This window comes from Cyprinus carpio, chromosome B19 (assembly GCF_018340385.1).
Source record: "Cyprinus carpio isolate SPL01 chromosome B19, ASM1834038v1, whole genome shotgun sequence".
Classification (NCBI taxonomy): domain Eukaryota; kingdom Metazoa; phylum Chordata; class Actinopteri; order Cypriniformes; family Cyprinidae; genus Cyprinus; species Cyprinus carpio.
In genome coordinates this window covers 5,026,735-5,048,474 of record NC_056615.1, presented here as the reverse complement: position 1 = coordinate 5,048,474, position 21,740 = coordinate 5,026,735, and the positions used below count along the sequence as shown (strand labels likewise).

General features: G+C 36.4%; 1 protein-coding gene across 2 annotated transcripts in view; it reads right to left on the bottom strand.

Moving 5' to 3' along the window:
* Positions 1–21,396, bottom strand: part of LOC109055787 (E3 ubiquitin-protein ligase RNF19A-like) — a 30,831-nt gene extending 9,435 nt beyond the window's left edge. Inside the window, exons 1-5 of one of the 2 annotated variants that reach the window (XM_042745060.1) lie at positions 21,234–21,396; positions 6,333–7,185; positions 2,406–2,614; positions 1,580–1,724; positions 1,242–1,404 (exon numbers count right to left, since the gene is read on the bottom strand). In XM_042745060.1, the coding sequence (XP_042600994.1) occupies positions 1,242–1,404; positions 1,580–1,724; positions 2,406–2,614; positions 6,333–7,185; positions 21,234–21,264 (1,401 nt within the window). In that variant the 5' untranslated portion in view covers positions 21,265–21,396. The remainder of the gene's footprint in view (positions 1–1,241; positions 1,405–1,579; positions 1,725–2,405; positions 2,615–6,332; positions 7,186–21,233) is intronic. The other variant, XM_042745061.1, reaches the window with a different exon arrangement.
* Between the last annotated feature and the right edge of the window lie 344 nt (positions 21,397–21,740).

The following is a 21,740-nucleotide window of genomic DNA, read 5'->3' as shown; positions in this document are numbered from 1 at the left end:
TGACCCAGTTTGCAGTGGATTAATCTGGTTCAGAGACAGGCTGCATATTAACTCATGGAAAACCAAATCCTTAATGTAATACACAAATTAACCTACATCACTGCGATTTGCTGGACATATAAATCTTTAAATCTATTAATACAGATGTAAGAATAGTGCTTGTCAAACTAATTTTAACACGTTGGCACCAGTTTCTAATAGTGTTTATAATAAGCAGTGTTCTTCTAGTCAGATAAAACAAATGCCCTTATTATCTTGTAGTCATGACAAAGGCATTTGGAAAAACTGGTTCACAACAGAAGCTGTCACAGGAAATGCTGCCAAATTAAAGAAATCAACTGTCAAACTACTTTCCGTCAATTTAGCCCACGCCATGAGCCAGTGAGTTCAATACAAGTTAAGGCTGATAATACAGTACTGTAATGACTTTCTAATGATTACTGATGACTAAGGTTATGCACTATTATAAGAATCATTGGCATTCATGAACGTTATTAATATATATGCAGGCTTTGCACGCGCAGGCAAAAAGACAGACAACATGCAATCTAATTTTTAAACTAGATAAAAATTAGTTTCAGTTTGAATGGACAGATCAGATTTTAAGCTGTGCAATCTTTCAAAACCAAATATATAATTTATAAAACACTGCTCGGTGTTCACACCGTAACATCGCTAAAAAAAGCAGAAAATAAGATTTTAAAATATTAGTATTGTAATTTCACAATTTTATTATAACAGTTTTAAATACTGTTTTTATTATACAGCATAATATAATATAATGATTTATTATTAAAACTATAAAAAATAAATAAAAAACACAAAATCATTATTTTATGGTCCTTTTGAATGGGTCAAATACAGTGGAAACGTGGCCTATGAAAACAAGTGGAAAGAGTTGGAAAAAAATTGTTACTGATATGGTAATGGTTATTTAAAAGAATAGTTTTAAAGTCTCCAGAGTAAAAACTAATTTTTTTTTTTTTTTTTAGTTTAGCATGCTGCAATCAACAGAGAAAATTTCTAGATCTCAGTCCTCTTTTTCTACAATGACAGCTACTCTCTGGGCACCAAGCTGATTCTCATCATTACTATGGAGCTGGTGCAAGTATACCAAATATGACTGTCTGAATAACTTATCCAATTTCATACCTTGCAATCAGTTCAAAAGACTGGGTTTGAAAACGACTAAATTAAAACCTCACTCTTCATTGTCCACAGTGTTTAGTTTAGCCACCCACCTTTCTGCCCACATACACAGGAATCCCAATGATCATTGCAGGTATGGCAATGCCAGCAATCAGTGCAATGCCAACCGGAGCGCCCACAAGTGTGCCCAACTGCCACAGGATTTTCTTCTTCCTGCTCCAGGGCTTCTTACCCCAGAACGTGCATCCCGAAGGACTGTGTCAGGAAAAGAGAAATTACACAGAAATGTAACCTTGGCACAAAAAGAATTCTGATGACTGCAGCTTTGGCCTTCATCCGTTCTCAGGTCAACTGTCAATAATGCAGTTAAATTTAGATGTCTGACTGAACTCTGCATTGTGAACACTGCAGTGGTGTTCAGGACACTGACCTTAAGTAGTGCAGGTCAGAGATCTCCTTCATACACAGCCAGCAGAACTCACAGCCACACACAGCGCAGGTCATGTGATTACAGCTCCCATCGTTCATCTTGATGATGTAGGCCGCACAGCGGGGACATGGCTTTATGTCATCGGCTTAGAGAGACACACACAGAGCGGTTAAAACCAACACTGGTTGACATTTACGAGATTTAGGACGTTTTCATATTAGGTTTGAAGATTTGGTACAAACCACAAGGTGTCATTTGATTAGACAGCATTTGATTAAGAAACAAACAAGAGAAAAAGAGAAAAATCACTTAATGTTTGTAGCTTTAATAAACCTCGATGCATATTTTATTCATACAATGTTGTACTTTGCATTTGATTACTTGATTCAAGTTCTGTAGTATTTCTGTATACTGTCAGACTTACCTGAAAAACTTCATTTAATATGTATTTTTTGATCAATTGTATGTATATGTTCTATTGCTTGTCATTTTTTTCTTTGTTCTGACCACTTACTTGTCTTTAATAAACTTGAAAACTTATATTATTTTTAGGGACTACTAGTTTTTACTGCTCCGTAAAAGTAATAATAGCCTTAAAAACCAACATGAAAAAGAATAGTGATAACATTGCAATTCTTGCTGGGAAAAAATAAACAAAAATATATAGTTTTTTTTCTAATATTGCGTACCACTTATTCAATTGGTTTGATTTTAGAAGGAAGTGGTTTTTAATTTTGATAACGCCTATTTTTTACAGTGTAGTTGACAAAGCCACTGCAGTAGTGCATGGGATTTAACGGTTTGTGTGTGTGTTCGGTGAACTCACCAGCAGCGCCGCTCTCCTGGCTGTAGCTGAGTGATGATGATCTGAAGGGTCTCAGCCGGAGGCTCTGAGCTCTCTGCTGTCGGGCGGCGTCACAGGTCTGATTTGGGTGCCACAGCTGTTTACAGTGGTAACAGAACTCAGTCCCACAGCCCTCTCGTCCACACGTGATCTTTGGACAGCTGGCACAACCGAAGGCAATGACTGCATACCTGTCAAATCAAACAGACAAACACATTCTCAGCTATACACGATGCATTAGCTCACACATATCACCAAACAAGAAGAAAACCTCTGTTAGTATTAGCACAGTTAACCAATACTTCATGTTTTTTCGAATCTAAAAACTAGAGTATGATCAATGACCACATTATCCAAAACAGCTGCAGGTAACACCGCAAGTCGATGATGGTCAATCTAGATGAATAGCCCTGCTAATCTGAACTGAAGGCATCATCAATTACAGCAGGCACTGGCCATTGTGACCCGATCATTATTAATGAGAACCTATTAAACGGCGCTGGAAGTTGTGCTTGTCTTCTGAGCTAATGGTTGTTGTAAAGTCAAAATATCCAGTTGACAGATTTGAGAGACAGCGACAGGATCACTTCGCTAAGTGATGTGCGTGCTAGACAAGAGTTACATAAGAGCCTTTAACACTCATTATCATGTGAAAAAAGAACACTAGAAGCTGAGAAAAGATCCTGGACATGCACTACAGGATCAGTCAGTTATTCCAGTCTCATCAAACCACATGAAAGAGTCTGCATGTGGACTGACATAATTACACAATATATAATTCGATACAAAAGAAGCTAACGCAATGGTGCAAACCAGATGTCATCTGGTCAACTGTTGGTTTTCCGTCTGAGAAAAGCCTCCACTACATCTGTTTCCACAAACAAAGTGGCCTCTGTTATTAGAGTTGCCCATATTTCTACACAACTCTGAGAGTGTAAGAGTAAACACAATGCTGGAGACATGAGACTTTCTAGATTTTCTATGTGCATATATTTTAAAAAGTAATTTATTCCTGTGATGCAAAACTTCAGAAATCAGTCTAATATGCTGATTCAAGAAACATTTCTGATTATTATCAATGTTGAAAATGGTTGTCAATGAAAAACTGTTATTATAAGTCACTTTTTTTCTGGTTTACCTGTGTCTGATGATTGCCCCTCAAGCACATAGACTTCCAGGACAATACAAAACCCTGTTTCACAGATTAAGCATGCAAACAAATACCTTCTTGATATGAGGAGCCATTTATCAATTTCCAGAAATCTCTCTCTCATCACCCATCAAAGCATACCTCAACATATATAACTGCAAGCAAACGTGCCATGACATTTAGACTAGTTCTTGTTTCCTACACTGATGTTTTGACACGTGTTTAAAAAGTACCTAACAAAAAGTACCTAATTTCTCTATGTATCTGGGGAAAAGCTCTTTGTTATGCACATAAATATACACATCCTCCAAAGAGACAGGTGTAATAGCGCCTACTAAAAAAATAAATAAGGGCACACAATAACCAAAGACGAAAAGAGAAAACAGGCAGCTCAAAAGGTCATGTTATCATTGAAACTCAGGGCACAGCTGGGTGCAGAGATGAGTGCGTAGCATGACAAGATCTGCTGCCAGGCTCTCCACTGGCCTGATAAAAGACTCCATTCAAACTGACAGTGTCACCAGTGTCAGGCCTCCAAAAGCGCTGATCACAACACAATACTGTGCCTTTGGCTTGTGCTAACTTCAGATGACGTCCAAAATATATTTGGCTTAGAGTCCGAGCCAAGCAAAAACAGATTCAACAAGAGAAAAGCGACCAATAATTGCAATTATAATTAGGTTACAAATCAGAACTCTCTGGAGCCTCCTTTATAATTAATTATTTATCCCTTCTGCAACACATTCAATAAGTACTTTTACACTACCATCACAAATTTTGGGGCCAGTAAGTTTTGAAGGTTTTTAAAGAGAAAAAAAAAGGCAATAGATTAATCAAAGATGACAGTAAGGAAAACTGTATATTAAAGTGATTTCTGAAGGATCATGTGACACTGAAGACTGGAGTAATGATGCTGAAAATTCAGCTTTGATCACAGGAATAAATACATTTTAACATTTAAATACAAACCAGTTCATTTCAACAACATTTCAAATGCAATAATCTCACAATATTTCTGTTTTTACAGTATTTATTAAAATATACAGCCAGACTTCTTTCAAAAACATTTTTAAAAATCTTACCCTCCCAAAACTTTTGAACAATAGTGTAAATGCAAGTAAAATTTCTGTGAAATTTCCATAAATTTCAATGACGTATCAGGTTTAGTCTTACAAACAGATTAAAACTGTAGCTTGATAATAACTGTGCAGGTAAAAATACTAGCTGACTTGGCTAAAGTCAATTTAGGTAAGAGGCTGTTTATAAATGCTCACATATTAACACAAAATGACTTCTTCTTCTTCTAAGACTGATTTGCCAAAACAAACAGGACACAAATAAGCAAATACGCACACATGCAGACATAGCAGCTGTGGCAACACAAAGCAGCTGTGGCAACATCACAGCCATGCAGTTAAAACCAGAGCAGCCATTTAGACCCAACCAGGGAAAAAATGTGTCATGGTGATGGAAATCCAAACTCCTACCATGCTATAACTATGCTATAGCAACAGGATGTCAGCATTGTGCTGTATCGATGACATAAGGAATACCACAATGGGTGTACAATGCCCAGATGCTATATCATCATAATACAATGAAAATGTGACTTATAATAAAATAAACACCTGAAATAAATAATACACACACACACACACACACATATATATACATACACACTTTTTTCAGCTAGTTGCCATGGAAATGTTTCTCATTTTTGTTCAATTAAATTAAAATTTATTTTAAAACACCAAAAACATAAATAAAAAAATATATAAATATAATATTTTTATTTTTTATTTATTTTTATTTATTTTTATATATATATATATATATATATATATATATATATATATATATATATATATATATATATATATATATATATATATATATATATATATTTATATATATAAATTTACTAATTAAAACTATAATAGCATAAATCTCAATGATAATTAAAAAAAAAAAATCTACTTATATCTGATCTGAAATTTTACAGAAATATAGACCACTGTTCAAAAGCTTTGGGTCAGATTTGTAATTTTTTTTTTAAAAGTGACATCCCAAAAGTGACAGTAAAGACATAGTTACAAAATATTTATATTTCAAATAAGTGCTTTTCTTTTAAACTTTTTCATCTAAGCATCCTGAGAAAAAAAAAAAATTTAAATAAATAAATAAATAAATAAAATGTATGTATGCATGTATGTTTGTATGTATGTATATAACAAAAACGGTTTCCACAAAAATGTAGAATTCACAACTGATTTCAACATTGATAACAGAGTGCTCAGAGCACGCTGATAACCTGAAATGTTTCTTGAGCAGCAAATCATTATATCAGAATGATTTCTGAAGGATCGTGTGACACTGAGGACTGAAGTAATGCTGAAAATTCAGATTTGCATCAAAGAAATAAATTACATTTTAAAATATATTCAAATAAAAAATAAAGTTAAATTGTAATAATTATTCACAACATTACTGATATTACTGTGTTTATGATCAAATGAATGCAGCATAAGAGATGGCTTTCATGTTTGTTTTAAACGCAATGCCAGCTTCTGTGGCTATTTTCATGGCAAGACAAATTTAATTAATTTAAAATTAATTTTGACTGAAAACGAGATGGCTTTCATTAACAGTTTTCTTAATCTTAACCCCAAACTTTTAAACAGTAGTGCAAAAAAAAAAAAAAAAAAAAAAAAAAAAAAAACTAAAATTCTCAAATAAAATTGTAATAAAAGTGCCCTTACCCGCAGTCTGGAGCAGGGCACCAGCGGCAGTCAGGGTCGGCCACCAGCCAGCGGCGCAGCATGAACTCCTCATATTTCTCCATGAGCACACGGTCGTTGAGTATCATGCGGATGTCGTGGGGGTTGAAGCGCTCTGAGCACTCTGGGCAGCTGATGTTGACCCTGCTCTCCGAGATCTCGATGCGCAGATACTGTCGGAGGCAGTCGGCACAGGAGCGGTGGTGGCATGTCATGATGTCAGGGAAGCGGTCTCTGGTGTGGCGCAGCAGGCACAGCGGGCACTCCAGCAGTTCAGAGGTGGAGGCTGAGGATGAGGAGGATGAAGATGAGGTGGAGGCCACACCGGGTGCAGAAAGCGCCGAGGCGTGATCCTGCTGCTGGCACATTTCCGAGTGCACGCTCTCCACACTGGCGATGCCGTCCACTCCAGCGGCCAGTGCACGTGACTTGCGGGATTTGGGGTCGCCGCAGCGTCGGCGGAACAGAGAGCGCAGCGAGATGCGGCGCTTTTTAGGTGTCTTCCGTACAGAGGGCAGACTGACGGATGAGGCGGCGGAGGGAAGGTCCCTCTCGGACCCCTGCTGCTGCGGCTGTGGCTGATGCAGACTCATCTCTCCAGAGGAGGCACTGTGGTTTCCAAAGGACTGGGAAGCTTCTACAGGGAGGGCAGGGGAGGAGGAGGAGGAGGGGGAGGGAGGGGAGAGAGAGGGAAGGGGGGACAGGGTTTTCAGAGGGGAGTGTGAGGTGTTAAGACATGGCGGTGAACTCTCTGCGAGCTGCTCCCTTGATCCAGGCAGCTCAAGCTGGGACACACGGGTCTGTTTGGAGTCACCAGGCTGGATCTCGACCTGATCTGTGAAGACAGTGGAAGACAGATGACCTCATTTGAAATGCATTTTATATTGATTCTACAATAATTTGAGGCATCAACATTTATAATTAATTTTAATTTTTGATTTTAGGTGCAACCATGTGTAATAAAAAAAATAAAAATCTATTAGTTAATTTCTTTATCAACTCTAGTGAGTAGTATGAGAAATGTATTACTATATAAAAAGTAGTGCTGTCAAACGATTAATCACATACATATATATACATAAAACATGCATGTATATATTTAAGAAAAATGTTTATATATTGAATATTTATATATAATATAAATTGAGAAAATGAATATATATATGTATAAACAAATATTTTCAAAAACAATACTGTGTGTGTGTGTATTTACATATACATAATAAATATAAGCAGTACACGTACACATATAATATAAACAAAAATGTTTATTATGGATGTGATTAATCGCAATTAATCATTTGACAATTCACATTAGCATGACTGGTTGTTTTATACTGGAGTGTATTTGCATTGCAAAAAAAAGAAAAAAGAAATATCTGAAAATAAACAATGATTTAATAAAAATATAATATAATAAAAATAATGATATTAGATGTAAAAAAACAACAACAGTATTTTAAAATTACAATACCAACATTTTAATCTATTAATTAAAAAAAAAAAAATTAAACCATTAAGCTTTTATTTTTGGCAATTTTCTGGCAAACCTAGTGTATATATGCTTTTAATTACATTGTTGTTTTTTTTTTTTTTTTTTTTTTGCAATTTAATTTTCACTTCATGCCATACTGTGATTTTTATATATTTTGATATACTGCTTCATTCTCTCCATCATTTGTTTACCCTGATGTTGTAGAAAATGAAATAAATAGTCATCTACTTACCATCATGTCATTCTAAAACAGACTTTTTTTCTCCTTTGGCACAAATCATATTTTGAGAAATTCTAAAAGTTTTGTAACCGTTTGTAATGACATGAGGGCAAGTAAATGACAGAATTTGTTTTACTGACTTTCACTTTAGAAAATGACTGGTTCTACAATTTGAGTAGTTAGGAGTGATGTTTTCTTTACTCAGAAATAAAAACAGACATGCATATTTGGATGACATCATTTTTTTCCATCTGCTTGAAATTAAATGTGACCGCTGTATCATATAAATTTTATTTGTCCTCCATATCGAGAAGCCTTAATATTGAATCATTCACTAAATGAGAGCGGTTACTCAACCTGAACCTCACTCACCGAACCACAAGTCATCATGACTTTCATTCAAACCTCAAATGAAGCAGAAACCCTACATGGGTTAGGGGAATTACAAACTGGTTTTAAATAAGTTTTTGACTTTGCTTTTTACAATAAATAAATGGGTTACAAAATTCGGGAAAACTTTATTTTACAGTGTCCTTGTTGGACGTCACTTACTATAGTAATAACAATAATTATGCATAATTACACACAACTAACCCTAAATTAAACCCCAATCCTAATCTTATAGCAAGCAAATATTAATTAATAGACAGAAATAGTAATACAATGTATAGAAATACTAGTGCATACTTATAGCAATTGCACATTTTCAGTGTTCTGTTCATGAATTTCATGTGAGCAGCAAGTTTAAAGGTTGCAATTGATCTGAAAACATTAAACACTGCCAAGATGAGTTTTGAGAAGCCCTGACTCAGTGGAAAAGTTGATGAAAGGCTGAAAACGGCAAGTTCACGGTAATGAAGCGATTACGAATGTACTGCAGAACCACTTTTGAACAGGATGTGACATCACTGACACTCAGGACAGATGAAACTACTGCATGCCAGTGAAAGCCACAGAAACTGTAATGGTCAGAAACCGGAGACGGCAGAACCGAATGTGACATGAGAGAGAATGAGGATCCTTCTCGTCATTCATAGATACGTTTCCTCACCCTGCCTGCAGGCCTTTCACAAACACACCAGAGAGGAGGCCCAAAGCTCTCGTTTAAAAAAATAAAAAAAATAAAAAAAATGATTTAGCTTCAGATCTACATGAATGTCTGTGGGTTAAACGTACCACAGTGTGGGTGCAGCGAGATACTTTAATTAGCACAGAAAGTGTTTCTGCTTGTGAATAGGTGTGATCTTATCACATGCTGCACAATAAAAAGTGTCAGTCTTTACAGAATGAGAAAGAGACACAGGCATGAATCATCTGAGCTTCCCAAAAACGCTGCAGCCTGTCACATGAGAAGCCACAGGAATAACAGCACATTTACTTAATTACTGACAAAAATAAGGTGTTTTCCACACTCTGGCCTTTCTGGCAATTTGCATTAGATGTTTCTCTGTCTTTACTCTCTAAGTCATACCAGAAATACTTTAACCTCCTTGTGCAAACACACACACACTTTCCAGCTGGGGTTTTCACACTCTCCATTCAAAAGACACTAGAGCATTTGCTCATGTGTTTGAAGGAAGCAGATAATTAGCCAAATGAGTTCCACTTGACTTTACAATCATTGATAACTTTGTTTTTTTTAGACAAAGTCTGATAGAAATTGTGATGCACATTCCCAGAGCTACAATTGTTCCAAAATACATTTGAAACATTTTGCCATCACCTTTTAAAGGCCAATATATGGGTTAAATAACAGGAAAAAAGATCTGAATGAAAGACCGTATGAGCATATTATAAAGTAGGCAGACTGGGATGCAGCAAAACTGTGTTTGGTTATTAGCATAAGGGGGGAAGTGCATATTTGGAATATTCCACTAGTAGGGCCCTAAGAAATCCGTTTTATTGGTCCCAAATTCAGTTTTTCCAATTTTTCTAGACTCTGTTTTAATGGTTAAATTTGGACAAAAATTACTTTAAGGCCTTATGAAATGTGTTTTTTTTTCTCAAAAACAGTTTTTTCTTCTCTCTTTTTTTTTTTAAACCAAACACTGTATTTTCCATTGTTTTTCTGGATTTCAGTTTAATGGTTTCATTAAATTGTAATAGAGATCAAACGCATCTCTAATTAACTGATTTCATAAAATAATTCCGTAATATATTTTTTTTTAGAAATACTGTGCTGTGTATTTATATTTTTCTGCTAAATAAATTATGGTAAATATTTTTTTCTTGTAAATACTCCTTAAAAATAACGTTTTAATAATAAGCGTTATTAGTAGTAATAGTATCTTTAAAATTAAGTATTTGTCAGGTTCTTCAAATTAATTTTAAATTTGGTTGCTGTGAAGACTCTTAAGGTTCTGACTGTATTTATGACTAGAGATGGGTGTTTGCGTTTGCGATATACCGGTAAAAATTCTCCCCACAATAAGTAGTAATCTTCCCGCGATAATAACGATAGAGCCTAGTTGTTGACATATTTCTGTGTGCAACCGTGCGGAGCGACATGGCGGAAGGTGTGAAAAGGCGTGAATATATAGCTAAAAAAAGCTCCTTCTACAGTCTGGAACCGATGTGGTCAGGGCTGCACAGTGTGACAAAAATCGGTCTGAGCCTTGAAAAAAAACAAAAAAAAAAAAACAGACAAAAAACAAAATGTACTACAGTAGCACAGTTTTACATGTGTATGTGCCTGTTTACAAACCTGTTGTCCAAAGATATAATTTGTTGACATGCTTTTTCTCCAAATTAACTTCATAACATCAGTCAAGTGTTTGAAATAACTAGGGGTGCTCTTGATTGATTGGCTACCGATCGCTGTGTGTCTGCCGTGAGAGGTTTGGCACAACATGCAGCGGCTCCATCTCAGTCTCTGTCTGGCACGGGTGAAATAATTATGCTGAAGGTTAGGTACAATTCATATTTCTTCATTAGATAACTTATAATGTGTGTGAATCACTGTGCGGGCTCTCTTTTTCTCTCTCAAAAGGCTTCAAATCACATCGCGTCTGCACTGTAAGTAGGGTTGCACAATTATGACAAAAATCATAATTGTCGATTATTCCCTTGAAATTGTAATTGCGATTATTAATTACGATTATCACAATTTACAATGAATGATATTTACACCATTGTTTGATACAACTGCATGCCGTATTTTTATATGAAAATAAACAAGCTGAAAACACTAACTGAAAAACTTTTAGTGCTTTTCTACAGTATTAAGCCTCAAATGTCAACTATACATCGGATTGGTTTCTTCTTTAAATTATAAAAAAGTAAAAATATGAATGGTATTATGTTATACTAAAACTAAAATTAAAATAATGGGGAAAACCTTTAAGGTAACGTAGAAATAATAAAAAAAAAATGGATCTTAAGCACACGGAATAACAATCCGTGAAATCAAAATAATGGATAAATGTTGTGTTTGTAGTAAACAGCCACGAATCAGTTGCAGACTCCTGTGTGAAAGCACAGTCAGTGCTGCTTCTGCACCGCTCACGTACCACACATGGACTGCATACATACTGCAAACAGAGTTTGTGTGAACCTCACATATTGCTCATGAAATCAGGCTTGTGCTGTGTGTAAGCTAATGTGCAACAATTACACGTTTGCCTAAACAAAAATGCAGTGCATGATCATACATTTAGGTGAGATAAATATATATTTTTGAAAAATGTCTAAAAATGCCCACCTCCACCCCCAAATTAAAACAATCCCCTCACAAGAGTCACCTAATTTCAAAAATGAAATTCAGGCCCTAAATAATTATCTAAAAATCTTGATTGGATCATCACTATAAATAATTCTACATGATAAAAAGAAGGCTTTAAAAAGATCGGTAATGGTGATCGTATCGGCAGATACTGCTTTCTGTGATAGGCCTCAAAAATCATTATTCATATCACAGAATGAGGCAGAAATCATACTATACTATACAGAGCCGTAGTTCACTGAGAAGCTACGCAAACAACTCAAATCGCAAATGATTTCTTCGATTTCCTAATCGCGGAATATCGTCTGTGATTTTTTTGCGTAACTTGTCAGTGAACTACGGCTCTGTGTAGTAAATGCTGCTCCATCTGAAAGCATGTGATGATTTACTGCTGATTACAGAACTGGCTTTTCTAACAAATTGCGCATGACAATCACATTCAATTAATCGTGCAGGCCTAAGCCCAACCATAGGATGCATAAGATTCCCTTAATTATCGCCATCGATATCGTTATCGCAATAAATACCAGAAATCATCGTGATATATTTAAGCCCATATCGCCCATCCGTACACATGACAATAGTTTTAATCAAAAGAAATGGTAAAATGTTCATGAAGTGACTCTCAAAGCAGTTCTAGAGATTATGTTCATGTGTTCAAAGTACACTGTGAACGTCACATGCACTTCAGTGTGTGTGTGTAGTTACGAAACCACGTGTCTGCACCATTCATTCACACAGAGACATACAGAACATGCATGATTCATATTAAAATGGTATTTTTGCAGCTTAATATTCACAGACACTAATCCATATCACGTTTCAATTTAAGTGTACTGACCTACTTTTGAAGTATCCTTCCAAAATTTGGCAAATCCCGTGACATTCTGCGTTATACAGTAAATTTCATTTTTATGACAAGATTCTACGATTCTGTCTGCATTTTCAACTTCGTGGAAATCATAGGGCCCTACACTAGCTAACAAAATTAGGTGGCATAACCAATTAAATTTCAAAGACTGTGGCGCATCCAAGATTTCAAAAAGCAGATAAAAGTACACCAAATAATGCTCCAAGTCTATACATCCCGAATATAATAGTTACACTAATGAACTACATTGCCTGGAAAAAGAAATGTTTGTAATTAACTTAAATAATACATTTATTAGTCTATTAAACATTGGTGCAAGTCCAGAGACTTAAACCTTGATTGTTTCAGATGAATCAAGCTAGTTGACCAAGCAAGTTTCAGGGATTATTATTAACATCAGATGCCAAGAGCACCATGTGTGTGTTTATGTAATACAAGGAAACTGAGATAGATGATTGTTCCAGGATGTTCCCAAATAACAACTGAAGGAAGAGCAGGGACACTTAGAATAATTAAACTTATATAAACATATCTTTGGCCTAACATACATTTTAACACGTGTTCGATGCTGATTTCCTGTGCACACCTAAAATTCATCTAATTCCACTCTGGTGACTTGTCAAAACACATGTAAGGACAAGTACGAGCCCTCGAGACAAATGCCAGGGCAAGCTGATAAAACTCAAGATAAGATATCATTAACAGCCACATTACTATCATTTGGGGTTCATCGTATTCCCAACACAACACAAAAGTTAGGTACAGATAACATATGCACTGTTCTGCTCAATGGGTTTAGTCTAGTCCTGATAACACTGACTGGTATGTGCAAACAGCTCTAGCTCATTTTAATCAACATTTGCTGGTTGAGCTGGCACTGAGAAAAAGAGCACGGAATGAAACTGATTTGAGAGCTGCAATGCAAAACGGCTGACGCGGTTGGACACATTCCCACAACACACCTGCCTCGCCTAACCAGTGTGGTATGCCGTTTAGACACATCATATGAACATTACTCAAATTTTTCTAGCTCCATCAAGGACAAGGACAGTTTCTCATGCTTGATTTCCTGCTAAAAGATTTCCCTCAAGGCTGCAACAACTGTAAACATATTTTTCTTTTATAGATCCTGTTCTTTTCAAAAACATTCAATCATAACACTACTTTGAGGAATATAAACTGACATATTAGTGAGCGCAGAACCTCAGTGAGGCATATTTCCATGTGATTACCCTAATTAGGTGACTGGTATAACAAAAGACATAAGCATTAGCTTTTAATATTTCAATCTGGCTGCCTTTATGAAGAGAATTTCAACTCATCACTGTTATAGTAAAAGTCAAAACTAGCGATGTTCAAGTGAGGGGTCTTTTTTTTTTTTTACTAAAGGGGTCTTGGGGAGTTCACGTAAACACTGAAAGAGTTAATTACATCTGTGAGAGCTTCACAGAATTTCATTAACTGGGTGTAAAAGCTTTTATAGTAAACAAACACACACTGTGTACCCAGGACACAACAGACAAACAATCCATCCTGACAAGCTGGGGCAAAGGAAAAGCATTTTCTGAACATTGTTTCACTATCACAGCAATCTTTAACTACTCTAAATCTGTTTATTTCACTCGTTAAAAGCTGACTGATAACGGATAGCTGACGTACAACATGTTCACTGACGTTATAAAAACAAAAAAACAAACAAGATATTTGATTTAAAAAAAAAAAAGAATAACTACTGTACCAAACAAACTAGTGACACATTGATTTTTTTTTAAAACCAAAACCAAAATTACATTTTTCCATTTAGCCAAAAAAGACTGGGTAATTTACAATGAGTAACTTAACTTGGTATGCTATTTAGGTTGTTGTGTTAAAATTAATCCATGCAGTCACAGTTTTGACATGGTCAAAACACCACCAGAAAAGCACAAATTAAACATAAAACACTGTTTTGGCCAATGGTTTTAGCCCTCCAAAACTATTTTAGCCCAAACCAAAAATTCTGGTTTGCTCTTTCTGCCAAATATTTTCAGTTGCTGAAATATCAGTGCCCAAAAAAGGGCTTTTAAAACTCATACACTAGACAGTATGAGAGTCCATGGGGTTATAGTTTTTCATTTTGGACACAGCTGATAAAAAAAAAAAAAAAAAAAAAAAACAAATACATTCATGGACCTATCTAACAAAAAGCAAGAAGCTTGACCAAAATAAATAAATTTAAACATAAAACCAGTTTCCTGTTGAATGCACAATTCAAATTTGCAACTCCATTTCTCACATATGAAAGCCATTTAGCTCATATAAAACAGCAGCCAGCATCATAAAGAGCAGCTCACATGAGCGAGACATCAGGAGATTTATACGGCCACTACAGTAACATCTGACTCCAAGGAACCATGTTAACCAGCTACGTTGCTAAGAAGTTTCCCTCTACCTAAAGTGGCTGAGAAAGGCCAGTCAAAGCAACAGGCAGGGTGGACACGGCAGCACAGTATAAAGGAATCCACCCCCCCCCATTTTCCTCCCTTCCGCCCTCTTTTCCAGTCAGCTGAGGGCCAGGAGGAAATGATGTCAGCAGCTAGGCATTTTGTGAGGCCGTGCTCATCTGCTCTGTGTTTGTGTGTTCACCAAGAGACCAAATAGGCTTTTCTTCATCAGCACAATTGCTGATTATGCCAGCAGGAGTGCGCTTGCCACTGTCAGCTGCTTAAGGACACACACACACATCCTGCGTGCTGCTCAGGAGGAGCAGGCGTGTGTACAGAATGCAGTGGGATTTCTGTAATGAGCTTATTAAAGCAATTTCCGGGAGCATTCTTCACTGAGGACAGACTTCCTTACAGTGACAACGTACATTTGCTCTTCTCCTAAAAGCATGCCCTGCTACTTCCTGATCACTCTCCACGTTTCACCTGGTATGGAGTTGAATCACACTGATATTTATACTGGATACAAAGCTTTGATCAGCTATTAAGCCTGACACACCAAATCCAAAATCCCCAAGCTACTTTCCAAACTGCTGTCAGCTGAGCAGCTAAAAGAAAAGGCTTATTCAGGTTGGCAATAATCCGTCTCCATTCCAATCTAACCAGGAAAGAACACAGCAGACTGAACAAGGACAGGTGGAGCTACAACCAGCAGTGTTCAATGGCTCTTATACAATATTAACCAAGCAAAATGACCTCTGGCTAGCAGGCGGCGCTTGTGCCAAGAAACATAATAAAACAGAAATAGCTCGGTATCCTGTGTGTTTACATATGAATCAGAACAAATAGTGATGTTAAACGTCAATACTTCATATGGCAGCATTAGGGAGTAAATAAGTAGTGACTTAACTAACTTAACTATGTTCTTTAGAAGTCAAAGCACAACTTTCCCCACCCCCCAAACACTTTTTTCAACAAGTACCAGTGTATTGTGATAAATGTCACAGGTTATGATGTCACACTTTATTGTGCAAGCTGCTCTACACCGAGACAAACTGAAGCAATAAGCAAACATCCCACACATAAAATTATCTCTCGTTCAAATCAGTATTTTAAAGGGATAGTTCACCTAGAAATTAAAATTCTTTCATTAATTACTCACCCTCATGTTGTTCAAAAACTCGTAAGTCCTTTGTTTATCTTCAGAATGAAAATTAAGATTTTTTTAATGAAATTCAAGAGCTTTCTGACCCTGCATAGACAGCAATGCAACTGACGAGTTCAAGGCCCAGAAAGGTAGTAAGGACATTGTTAAAATATTCCATATGAGATCAGTTGTTCAATCTTTATTTTATAAAGCTAAGAGAATAATTTTTGTGTGCAAAGAAACAAAAATAATGACTTTATTCAACAATTCTTCTCTTCCATGTCAGTCTTCGACATGAAATGAATGTCACATGGACTATTTTATCGATGTTTTTACTACCTTTCTGGGCCTTGAAAGTGTCAGCTACATTGCGGTCTGTGCACCGTCAGAAAGCTCCCGGCTTTCATCAAAAATATCTTAATTTGCGTTTTGAAGATGAACGGAGGTCTTATGGGTTTGAAATGACATGAGGGTGAGTAATTAATGACAGAATTTTCTGGGGTGAACTATCCCTTTAAGAGACAATTCATTCATTCAGTTAGTTCGTTTGTCACTAAAACAAATTTCAGAAAATGTGTAGTAAAATACTGTTGTTCATCATGTTTTCAATAAATAAGGGTGTTTTCTATTTTTATTAGCTGTATTTAACAAATATAACTTTGTTTGAGTTTAAAGGAATTATTCAGACAAAAAAATAAATACAATTAACTGAAAATGTTTCACTCCCAGTCTATCCAAGATATAGATTAGTTTGTTTCTTCATGGAAAAAGATTTGGAGCGTTTGGATTTAGTATTACATCACTTGCTCACCAGTGGATCCTCTGCAGTAAATGGGTGCCATCAGAACAAAACAGCTCATAAAAACATAGCAATAATCCATAAGTAGTGTAAATAATCCACAATCATTAACTTCAAATCGTTGCTTCCAGATCAAGCACTGTTTACAAGTAAAACAATCCAAAACAGTTCTAAACATGTGGGTGGATTTTGATGCAAGATGACAACAGGTGATAGTTTATAGCAAAAATGTCTTGATGGATTTGTTTCTTATAAACGTGCAGCTTATAAACATTCACTTCTCAAGATGTTAATCGCGATTAATCTTCTGACAGCACTAGTTTAGACTCATTCTGATGGCACCCATTCACTGTAGTGGATCCACTAGTGAACAAAAGATGTCGGTAGTTGAACCTAACCTACAAACTGAAATTACCATTGGGAAGCGACAGATTTCGTGTGGCTTCTTCCCCAACACAGTCGTCTCAATATCATGATACACAGCAGGATTAGCAAACTCTAGCTGGTGAATGATAGTGTTAAGACTGCTGGGGGTTGAGTGGCTAATCTAAAAGGAGCTTCACTTTCAGATGCTGAATGAAGGACGGAGATTAAGACGTCACCATCTGATCCAGACGCTGCCAGTTCAGCTGGCCTCCTCAGGTCATTCAGCAGTAAGATTTAGCTCCAACTAATGAGCGCTACACGCAGACTTTCTACTGTATATATGGCTGCTGTTCACAATGTCTGCTGGGGAAAGTAAAGCTTTAAAAAAAAAAAAAAAAGTTAAACTTCACTGGCAAGTGTAATGCAAACAACAAACTAAGACGTAAAAAGCAGTCAAGCCTCCGCATCGAAACACCTGCATTCATGTGGCTTTCAAAACAGCACGTCACTTGCCGTCATGTTCCCTTCATCTCCGGATAAAGAGCACTCCTATGAAAGTGAAAGCGTTCAGATCAGATTTATCTGTCGCTTTTAGGAAATGACAGATTTCATGCAAAATTGCGCAAATGCGTAAGTGGTTTACATGGAAAACCTGAGCAAAAATAAAATAATAATATCAGTTTATACTCTTTCATGTAATGATTCATGTTCGTTGTCTTTCTTTAAAGGGCAGATCCTGTTTACAGAACATGAACTTAAGCCCTACAGAATTAAAATGCATAGAAATGGTCTAACAGACACTATGCACACACACATACTTTAACAAACACATGTCTCCCTGGATTTTCTGAAAACCGTTTCACAAGACACCACAGCAATAGAGGAAACACTCCTTTACACCAATGCAAACAGCACAGAAAAGCTTTTTCACAAAACAAAGAAAACAGTGGCGCATGTGCACAAGTAAACTTATATGACACAGAAACATGGTATCACGTTAAAAGACTGATCTCCATTGGAATACCCACACAATCATATTCTGCAGCAATTAACAATCTGAACCAGAAGCTCTAGTAAATTACAAGTTATTTTGATTAGCTGTCCATTCAGAATTGTGATCTCTATAAAAAGTTTTAAAAACCTCCAGTCAGTTTCATCTGCCACTTTAATTGCTCAAGCTCTTTAATGTTGGTGTATTCTGGATTTGGGTGTTAAGCAGCAGGAAAAAAAAAACATTATAAAAGTGATTACAGTTACATTGTTCCTCTGTATTATCAGAATAACAATGGTTAGGACTTTCCTTTCATCACAGAATTAGATTATTAAAACGTATAGTTATAATTATCATCCTTAATGTGAACAGCCCTTTAATCACTAGTATTTTGAATGCTGGTACACTGAATTGTTAGCTGGATTGTAGATCATAAGAGAAATTTCCAAGTAAATACTGCAGCACAGATCACTGCCAATAAGGTCTTTGAAACAATTGCATTGTGGGGACTTATGATGAATGCATGCATAAACGCTGTGGCCGCTTTAATGAGGCCCTGACCTATGCACACAAAAAATTCATCAACTGCATTACCAGCCATGCTTTAAACACTGATACCCGAGGCAGGCAAAAACATTTGTCTCTACAGCAAAGACTTTGAATTTAATGTCACTGAAAACTTTTTCCTAGAAGAATTAATGTAGTGTGTTAACACGCATTGGCCACAGGCGTACTACAATGACCCCACTTGCCATACTGAGGCATGACCGGCCCCTTAAAACACACAACACACAGTTTGGTGTGTGTTTAGTAAGCCACCTGATTTCATGGCACTTCCAGCTCGAGCATAAAGCACCCATTGTTCTCCAGCAACGCAGAGAGAAACAAGCCCAAGACTTTGATTAAGGTCAAGAACAAGACCATGGAGAATTCGTAAACCAGGTAAATACACACAGATCTCAACATAACACTGGTTTTCGCCCAAAGAACTCCATCACAACCTTCTCAAACAGATCCTCTGCTTCATTTGTGGTTATCCAAATTGCCAAATCTGGTCTAATAACCTGTGGCATCTGGATCCAACAAAAAAAGACTGCTTTGCATGATAGATAAGCATCATAATAAGAGTTTATTGACTTTAAATTTGAATCAGGCATAATATTTCTCATAAATATGATTTATTTATATATAAATAAACTATATATGATAAGTGTTACTGATAAATATTACTTAAAAACAAAAACAGTTATTATGCATATGCAATATGGCTTAACTTTGCATTATATTTCTAATAAATATTATTTATATATAAACAAATAAATTTGTATACATACACACACGCAAGCAAATACACAAAAGTGATATTTGATCAGAAATTGTTATTAACTTGATAAATATTACTTGCATATAAACAAATGAAAAATTAATACATAGTTACACAAGTAATATTTTAACAAATGTCTATTAACTTGATTTGGCATAATATTTCTGTTAATTAGCCTATTACTTATATATAAACAAACAAACAAACAAACAAAAAGCATAAAATATATACTTATACAAAAAAAATTATATTTTATCAGAAATGATGCCAAACTAATTCAATAAACATTTTGATATTACATATCATGCATTGGATTATTTCTTTTAATGGCTAACAAATACAAATGCATGAACAAATACACTTCTCTTCAGTCTGTTTTATATATACTGAATAATTCAATAATTTGATTTAATCAGGAGCAACGTGTATTTTTGAGCCAAGGTAAGGTTTTTTTCTGTCACTTTCAAAAACACAGATACACTACGATGAATATCTGTGGTCATGCGCTGGTGCAGTGTGTGTCTCCCTTGCTTTCAGATCAAACCCAGACCATGCTGGTGGACACTGAAGATAAGCCACTTCCATGCTGGATTTACATCAAACGCTGATCCCCATTTCACCACCAGCAGAATGATGAAAACAGACCGAGCTCATGGGGATCTTTCAATGCCGTGGGGTTTTGACACCCATTTCTTTATCACACATCTCTAATATTGACTCAGACTCGTACGTCAAAGTGGATGCTGAATCAACATTTACACCAGACACAGGTCAACACCTCTCAACCAACAGTTTCCACAGCTCTAAGATTAACCAGTGCTAGTTTTAACCAACACTTGTGGGAGGTTTCCAGCTACGATCCCAGAAACCAGTTTACTCAATCTCACTATTACTACAAAAACAGATCTCTTGGGTATGCAAGGGACAACCCTTACACTAAATCACCCTTTGAACTTCAAGGATGGATGACTTAGTCACATCTGAACCCTCATTTTCAGCAAAACACACTCGGTTTCTACAGAACTATACTTGTTCATGCATGTAAACGATTACAGGAAATAAACCAAGCATACTGTGTTACAGCAACATGTTAATCCATTAACAAATACGTCTTACCCGTGTGTAACGCAGATCAAAGGTTTAGTGACATTTGAAGGCAGTGATGAAGCTAGGTAAATGTTTCATCCTGGTTACGGAGATGTGGATATAAACTGAACAAACAGAAACAAACGGACAATGCTAAAGCTGGCTACAAGCCCACGGTAACGTTAGGTCCATCTAATGTTGGACCCACCACGGGCCTTTAAAGCGATTTTACTACCCTACACGCCAGATAGCGGGCGTACAACAGCCGAAAGGCGGTTATTTGCTGTATGTGGACAAATGTGAGCTTTGCTTTCGCGAAATAAACGCGTAAACGTCCGCGTTCAGGTCCTCCGGCGCGAGCGAATGTGAAAGCGAACACACAGCCGTTAGCCGTTAACTCAAACTGGCCTTTAATATCGCGAAATACACCGGCGACTCACCTTTCAAGTCATCCACGTAAAAGCATTTCATTCCAGGTGACAGATAAAGGCGGAAAACTCCGAGTGTGGTGTCGGAAGAAGGCTTCTTGAGGGAGTTGTTTTATCGGGCCGTCCTCTGCTCGCTCGCTCGCGCTCTGACTCACTGGCATCCGTCTGCTCTCTTCTCACATATCAGTTCAAACCTAAATCTCGCGAGAGCCCGCGAGCATTCCTCAAAGCCGAATTATTTTAGTAAACACGTAAATCAGATCTGCTTATAATGTTTCCCCAGACTCGAGATGTTTGCTTGTACACTGTTTCAATACAGCGTGTTTATTCGATATTTATTTATTTATTTATACACACGTAGCTTACAAATCTGCCAAAAATATAGCTCCTTTTATAAAGTCTGATAATAATTTTGTTGTTGTTGTATGCGGCATTGTCTTCCCCATTTTTCTGCATGATTTAAAAATTAATTGATTAATTTAAAAAATCATAAAAGCTGTTCTCATGCTTATTTCAGAA